Source organism: Parambassis ranga, chromosome 24, assembly GCF_900634625.1.
Source record: "Parambassis ranga chromosome 24, fParRan2.1, whole genome shotgun sequence".
Classification (NCBI taxonomy): domain Eukaryota; kingdom Metazoa; phylum Chordata; class Actinopteri; family Ambassidae; genus Parambassis; species Parambassis ranga.
In genome coordinates, this window is record NC_041043.1 from 17,547,653 (window position 1) to 17,555,609 (window position 7,957).

At 54.0% G+C, this 7,957-nt stretch overlaps 1 protein-coding gene across 1 annotated transcript in view; it reads right to left on the bottom strand.

Moving 5' to 3' along the window:
• Positions 1 to 829: 829 nt before the first annotated feature.
• Positions 830 to 7,957, bottom strand: part of asap2b (ArfGAP with SH3 domain, ankyrin repeat and PH domain 2b) — a 13,596-nt gene continuing 6,468 nt past the window's right edge. The window contains exons 8-27 of the mRNA XM_028396817.1: positions 7,778 to 7,853; positions 7,617 to 7,703; positions 7,224 to 7,327; positions 7,049 to 7,118; positions 6,811 to 6,898; positions 6,682 to 6,730; positions 6,449 to 6,615; positions 5,178 to 5,311; positions 5,019 to 5,113; positions 4,755 to 4,944; positions 4,532 to 4,617; positions 4,324 to 4,439; positions 4,142 to 4,209; positions 3,922 to 4,029; positions 3,572 to 3,845; positions 3,385 to 3,486; positions 2,254 to 2,521; positions 1,613 to 1,730; positions 1,345 to 1,464; positions 830 to 1,230 (exon numbers count right to left, since the gene is read on the bottom strand). Coding sequence (XP_028252618.1) covers positions 1,156 to 1,230; positions 1,345 to 1,464; positions 1,613 to 1,730; positions 2,254 to 2,521; positions 3,385 to 3,486; positions 3,572 to 3,845; positions 3,922 to 4,029; positions 4,142 to 4,209; positions 4,324 to 4,439; positions 4,532 to 4,617; positions 4,755 to 4,944; positions 5,019 to 5,113; positions 5,178 to 5,311; positions 6,449 to 6,615; positions 6,682 to 6,730; positions 6,811 to 6,898; positions 7,049 to 7,118; positions 7,224 to 7,327; positions 7,617 to 7,703; positions 7,778 to 7,853 — 2,395 coding nt within the window. The 3' untranslated portion in view covers positions 830 to 1,155. The remainder of the gene's footprint in view (positions 1,231 to 1,344; positions 1,465 to 1,612; positions 1,731 to 2,253; positions 2,522 to 3,384; positions 3,487 to 3,571; positions 3,846 to 3,921; positions 4,030 to 4,141; positions 4,210 to 4,323; positions 4,440 to 4,531; positions 4,618 to 4,754; positions 4,945 to 5,018; positions 5,114 to 5,177; positions 5,312 to 6,448; positions 6,616 to 6,681; positions 6,731 to 6,810; positions 6,899 to 7,048; positions 7,119 to 7,223; positions 7,328 to 7,616; positions 7,704 to 7,777; positions 7,854 to 7,957) is intronic.

Genomic DNA, 7,957 nt, shown 5'->3' on the forward strand with positions numbered 1-7,957 from the left:
GTTTATTTAATTAAAGCACGACATGGTAAATTATAAAGGAATAAAAGATGTGAGCTGTGAGCTGCAACTTAGGACAGGAAGTGAGATTAAAGATGTTTGATGGGGTGAGAACACACAAAGGACACAGCGAGGGAACAGACACACACCGAGGGAACAGACACACACCGAGGGAACAGACACACACCGAGTGAACAGACACACAGCGAGGGAACAGACACACACCGAGGGAACAGACACACAGCGAGGGAACAGACACACAGCGAGGGAACAGACACACAGCGAGGGAACAGACACGCACAGAGGGAACAGACACACACTGAGGGAACAGACACACAGCGAGGGAACAGACACACACAGAGTGAACAGACACACAGCGAGGGAACAGACACACACAGAGTGAACAGACACACACTGAGGGAACAGACACACAGCGAGGGAACAGACACACAGCGAGGGAACAGACACACACCGAGGGAACAGACACACACAGAGTGAACAGACACACACTGAGGGAACAGACACACAGCGAGGGAACAGACACACAGCGAGGGAACAGACACACAGCGAGGGAACAGACACACACCGAGGGAACAGACACACAGCGAGGGAACAGACACACACAGAGGGAACAGACACACAGCGAGGGAACAGACACACAGCGAGTGAACAGACACACAGCGAGGGAACAGACACACAGCGAGGGAACAGACACACAGCGAGTGAACAGACACACAGCGAGGGAACAGACACACACAGAGTGAACAGACACACACAGAGTGAACAGACACACACAGAGTGAACAGACACACAGAGTGAACAGACACACACAGACATTGATGTGTTTTTAATAAATGAGAACATGAACAGTTTGAAGCCCGTCTGTTTCCCTTCAGCCAACATGGAAAAATATAAAACCTTTTTGTTTTTCAGTAAAAAGCAGGAATCTCAGCTGATCACTTCCTGTTCTGAAGCACCGGGTGTTTCAGGACGTGTATTCATTAAAGTCACATAAACAAACGTCTGTCCCGGATCGTCGGCTAAAATATAATCGTTGGAATGTTTCAGTCTGCCCGGAGAAGATGCAAACCCCTTCGGACTCGGCAGCTCCAGCCCCGCCTCCAGCTGACGGAGCTTCCCGTCTGCTCCGCCTCACACTCAGTCTGTGATGAAGTGCACGAAGGTGACGGGGAACACGCCTCGCCTGCTCGGATCGCCTTCCACGTGCCCGATCTGAAACACCACACACACACACACACACTGCTTAAAGACACACACACACAACCACTGCAGGGCTGGTTGTGTGTCGGGGGGGGCTGGCTGTGTGTCGGGGGGGCTGTCACTCACCCACCACTCGCTGTCCTCCTCCCCCTCCACCACGATCACCTCCCCCTCTCTGAACGTCAGCTCATCTGGATTATCAGCCGCACAGTTATAGATGGCCTTCACCCTCTGAGTCTTCTGCTTCTACACACACACAGACACACACAGACACACACAGACACAGAGACAGACACACACAGACACAGAGAGAAACACACACACACACACAGACACAGTGTTATGAGGAGGACTGACACACACACTGAGACAGCCGGACGGCAGACGCTCTTACTGAGAAGGTGCTTCTGGGTTTGGGTGCTGGAGGAGCCGGACTCTGCGGGGATTTAGAGGGAGGAGTGTGTGCACCCCGTTTGTCCACAGACCCTGTCCTAACCGGAGGTTTGACTGATCTGAAAACAGCACAAGTCACATGACCACAGACCAACACAGACCAACACAGAGCAGCACTGACACCACAGACCAACAGAAACCAGCACTGACACCACAGACCAACACAGACCAGCACTGACACCACAGACCAACACAGACCAGCACTGACACCACAGACCAACACAGACCAGCACTGACACCACAGACCAACAGGAACCAGCACTGACACCGCAGACCAACAAAGAGCAGCACCGACACCACAGACAACATAAACCAGCACAGACACCACAGACCAACACAGAGCAGCACTGACACCACAGACCAACAGAAACCAGCACTGACACCACAGACCAACAGAAACCAGCACTGACACCACAGACCAACACAGACCAGCACTGACACCACAGACCAACAGGAACCAGCACTGACACCGCAGACCAACAAAGAGCAGCACCGACACCACAGACAACATAAACCAGCACAGACACCACAGACCAACACAGAGCAGCACCAACACCACAGACCAAAAAGGTTAGCACATACTTGGGGGACTTGGGTCCTGGAAGTCTGCTGGTCTGATGAACAGGAACAGGTGGTGGGAGGGGTGGGGCCTTGTAGATGGGGGGTGGTGGGACCGAGGAGGGTGGTGGTGGTATGGGAGGTAACGGGCCGGCCGGGAGTCCGGCTGGTGGGAGAGGCAGAGGGGGGAGGGGGGTGTTCTTGGCCAACTTGGTCTCCAACATGCCGGACTTCTTGTTGGCTGGAGGAGGAGGAGGAGGAGGAGGAGGAGGAGGAGGAGCTGCTGGGAGCACTGAGGGAGGAAACACAACTCAGCCAACAACAACAAAGACACACAGAGTGTACAACAACAACCACAGAGAGACAAAGACCACAGAGAGACAAAGACCACAGAGAGACAGAGACCGCAGAGAGACGGAGACCACAGAGAGACGGAGACCACAGAGAGACAGAGACCACAGAGAGACAAAGACCACAGAGAGCAGGAGACCACAGAGAGACAGAGACCACAGAGAGACAGAGACCGCAGAGACCGCAGAGAGACAGAGACCGCAGAGAGATGGAGACCACAGAGAGACGGAGACCACAGAGACAACAACGACCACAGAGAGACAGAGACCACAGAGACAACAACGACCACAGAGAGACAGAGACCACAGAGACACAATGACCAGAGAGAGACAACAACGGCCAGAGAGTGTACAACAACGACCACAAAGAGACAGAGAACACAGAGAGGCAGAGACCTCAGAGACAACAACGACCACAGAGACACGGGGACCACAGAGAGACAGAGACCACAGAGAAACAGAGACCACAGAGACAACAACGACCACAGAGACACGGAGACCACAGAGAGACAGAGACCACAGAGACAACAACGACCACAGAGACACGGAGACCACAGAGACACAGAGACCACAGAGACAACAACGACCACAGAGACAACAACGACCACAGAGACACGGAGACCACAGAGAGACAGAGACCACAGAGAGACAGAGACCACAGAGACACAGAGACCACAGAGAGACAGAGACCACAGAGACACAGAGACCACAGAGAGAGACCACAGAAAGAACAGAGAGCACAGAGACACAACAACCAGAGAGACAACAACGACCACAGAGAGACAACGCCTACAGAGACACTCACCATACATAGATGAGTACTCAGGTGTCAGTGGGTTCGGGGGGTCAGAGGACGAACGCTGTCTTCCTACAGTTTCTATGGCAGCAGGTTTACTGGGACCGGGCCCTGAGTGGACATAGAGTCTCATGTTTAGTTGGACAGGTGCACTGTGTGTCTGCTGAGTAACAAGCTCTTCTCTTCACTTTCTGACCTCTGTTTGGTGCTCTGGGCGGCAGCGGTGGCATCGGTCCCATCGGCGGCAGCGCCAGGTCCAGCATGGTGCCGTAGGTCTCGTTGCCGATCATGGTGCTGGGGATCGGCTGCTTCTGTTTATCCCGCACGACCGAGGCGGCATCTCGGGCCAGCGCTGCCAGGTTGGGCTGCATTGCACCAGGAACAAAACAGCTGACCGGACGCTCTGGACGCTCTTGGCGCTCCGGACGCTCTTGGCGCTCCGGACGCTCCTCCCGCCGGATGGGGATAGGCTGCACAGGAAACGCACGGTTACTTCCTGAATACTAAGATGATGTTCAGAGAGAACGGCACATAAGCTCAGCTGACCTTGTCCTCCATCTCATCGTCACTCTCATCCAGGTCCTCGTTCTGGAGACGCCACTCGTACTCAACATGAACGTGGACGTTAAACTTTCCTGTCTGAGCCTGAGTCAGCTGGAACGCCACGGAAACACAAACAAGAGTCGTCGGTCAGGAGAGGCGTGGCGTTCAGCTCCGTGTGACCAATCAAACGGCAGATTACATCATCGTTACAATAAAGGCTCACCAGCTCCTCACACTGGGTGTGTCGAAGACGTTTGGCGATGTCCAACGCCGTGTCGCCTGCTTCGTTTGCTGCAGAGACAAACCAGGACAATGAAGTAGGTTAGGACATTAAATACCAGACGCTCATGCTAAAGATGTTAGCATGCTGTTGTCGGTGTGCGTGTGTGTGTGTGTGCGTCTCACTGATGGACACTGAAGCTTTTCCTCTCAGCAGCAGCTTCAGACACTCGCTGTTGTCCGTCAGGCAGCAGTAGTGCAGCGCTGTGCTTCCTCGGGCCGTCTGTCTGTCCAGGTTAGCACTGAAACACACACAGACACACACACACTTTCAGTGCTGCACAGACACACACACACTCTGACCCTGAGCTGGTTCGGGTCTGCAGCTGTCTACCTGTTCTGAGCCAGGAAGTCGACGATGTGGAGGGAGTTCCTGTCGACCATTCGCACCGCCAGGTGGAGCACGGTCTCCCCAGGTTCCTGATGGGATCAGAGACCCTCATCACTCACACAACAGACACACAACAGAAGGAACTCACACAGATCCTAATTTAACTCAGAGCAGACACACACATGAACCTGAGACACACAACACAGACGTGTGCACGTGGGCGTACATGTTCGTTAGGCTGCGGGATGGCCTCCATCAGGTCCACCCCCTCTGCATAGACCTGGATGAGGGAAAGGATGTCTCTCTTTCTGACAGCCTCGTACAGAACCTGCAGCCTGGAGGCGCCGTCGGCACACAACCGCTCAACAAAGCGCTTCTCCGTGTACTTGGCGGTGATGTAGTCCTTCCTCACCTGCCTGTGAAAGAACACAACATCCTCCCCTCCTTCATTCTGTTTTCATAGGAATCAGCCTGTGTGAGCGCCACCTACATGCCACTGGTGGGATCTGGTTTGGTTACATCCTGCTCTGACAAATCCGCCTCCATGATCTCATTGAAGCTGGCGTTTCCCACGTTCTTCGCCAACTAAAACACAACAAAATGTGAAAGGCAGGTCAGACTCAGCGCTCAGATTACCAAGAGTACTCACCAACAGCTCCGACGTCCCCAGAACATCCAGGTCCAGGCTCTGGATCCTGGAGTAGTGGACCCCCATCTCTCTGTGGATCCCTGAACACTCAATACAGATCAGAACACCGAGGTTGGTGGAGAGCCAGGTGGGGCCTGAGGGGACAGAGTAAACCTGGGTCACAGCCAGAAGGCGGCTGCACGTCTGCACTCAGAAGAATTACACAATAACATCAGCTCTGTCCTGATGTCCAGAGCGTCAGCGACACTCCGACAAACAGCGGCGAGCAGCCATGAGGCTCCACGCAGCAACGGAGGCCGAACCACAGGAACTCAGTGTGAGTCAGAGAGATGTTTAGCACTCCGACAATTACATCGCCCTCTGGTGGCCAAACCGCACCACACTTGTTGTGACTACTATGGAAGGGGTCAAGCATCATGTGACCAACTTTAAATATAATACCGCACAGCGCTGCCAAGAAATGAGCTCACTTCCTGTTTGGCGGCTTCGCCATAAAATTTGATTGGCTGTGATGGCCGAACACTTTAGCAGACAAAACATTCAGGTAGGTTCATCAGCAGAGGTCTGAGGGTCCTCTGTGCCAAGTTTCATGACAATCAGGTAAAACATGTGGCCTGTGGAACACCAGCTGTGGACTGACAGATACTCTGACGGCTCCAGTGAAACTGGAATTCTTCCTTCTCTGAAACCCGACGGACCGGCTCACAGTCGAGGAATTCAGTGGACTCGTGTGTTTGTTTACATCTGCAGCTGGATGGAGGGCCGCCATGAGCTATGAGTAATGACTGATCACATCCTTCATCCTGAGCCAAACACAGCCACGGCCGAAATCTGACTGAAGACCACGAGCTGCGGTCGGGCGGGAGTCTCAGGCGGCCTGTGTGACTCTGGAAGCTGCAGGTGACCCGAGGCGGTCTGCAGGGCTCCAGTCCTGCCTCACACACCCCTCCTGTCTCACAGCGTGCGGATCAGCCCTGCCTGAGACTCGGTGCCACAGGTGGTGCGTGCACCTGATTTTATGTTTGCCTGTATTGTCATGTCTTCCTGTCATATACGGCTCACCATGGGTGGCGCTGTCCCTCAAGTAGACTGAATGAAAAGACAGAAGAAGAGGACGATGATAGAATCAGTCTGTTGGACAGACCCCCGTGTCCACAGTTTAAGTACACTGTGGACTCAGTCACTGCGCGGCAGAACCAGTACTACCCAGAATTCCTAGCTTCAGGTGACTCGTGAGCAGACGAGCACAGCAGCAGCGGTTTAATACTGACTTGGAGCTCCACAGTCGCAGCAGCCGTCGTTGCCGCTCATCCTCTTCACCTCTCCTACGATGGCCTTGGTCAGCTCCTGCACGATGTTGTTCTCTCCTTCGTCCTGGTCCCCTTTGAAGGCTTTGTTCAGCGCCTCCTCTTTACTGTTCTGCAGCACGGACACCCAGCTGAAAAACACCAACCGTCAGAGCACATCCACCCAGCACAGCAGCCGAGGCGGCGCCGATACTCACATCTGACACTCGGCCTCGTCCTCAGCCTGGAAGTGATACGTCCTGTCATCTGAGGGAGGGACAGACAGGAGGCGGGTTAGACGTCCAATGATAACACGAGTCGCCTGATTGTGAGGCTGCGTGTCGTACGTGAGAACAAGTCGAAGCTCTTCTTCTCGTCAGGGTTCCTTTTGACCTGGCAGGTGAGCAGGTTGAGTTTGGCTGGTGGCGTGTTGGCCTGTCAGAAGACAAGCAGGACGAGACGGACATTATTTACTGTAAACACACAGAAACCTGGAAATGATTCAATTCAGCTTCATTCACACGTCTACAATCAGAACCGTCTCTGAGACCCAGAGCCCGACCAATGGGAGGAGAGGCGCCTTACCGTGCCGTGGCAGATGGTCAGGAAGCCGTTCTTCACCGAGCACTTCCTCTTCTGCCACACCTTCCTCAGTCTGAGGAGGAGACACACCAGTCAATGCAGAGAGCATCCGTATCCACGGTAACCACAGACTGAGCTTCATGTTACTAAGACATTCTGGGCCCTGGAGTCCACTCACCCCTCACTCTTCTTGTAGAGGACTCCGGCGCGCTCGGTGCCGTGCGCTTTGTTCCCCTGCAGCTGGTGGAGGCTGTAGCCTGCGTTCTGCTTGGCCTGAGAGTCCTGAGGGACAGTCACATGACAGGACGTCAACATAAAGACCGACCTGAGTTCTAAAAGCAATGTTTCTACAGTGTTTAAATGTTAAGACTCCTTCCTGTCACATGATCAGTCAGTGCGTTCCCATTGGTCCCTGCTCCATACTGTTTTGTAGGACCCTCAGAAAGCATGACTGAAATGCATGGACAGGTTTGGACATGTCTCTCAGTGTTTCTGAGTCTGAAGTGCGGCTCTCTGGCTCTGTGTCTCAGACTGAGTCTGCAGTCTGGACGGCTCGCCGCGCAGACGTCACCTCTTTCTGCTCGGACTGCAGCGAAGCCTTCAGGACGTCTCTGAGCTGACACAGCTGCTTCCTCTCTCCGTCCTGCGTCTGCTTGATCTGCAGAGACAGGCGCCGTCCTTAGTGTGATCAATAACAGTGTGATGGAGCTGTGTCCGTCCGTCTGTCCTCACCGTGCCCAGGTCTGCAGCCAGTTTCTCCACCGACGGCTTCAGACTCTCCACAGCTTTCAGCCCGTCCTGAAAAAAACTGAACACAAAGTTCTCACCAAAAAACCAGCGGCACGCCACACAGAGGTCTGTGTGTGTGTATCTGTGTGTGTGTGTGCGTGTGTGCCTGTCTGTGTGTGTGTC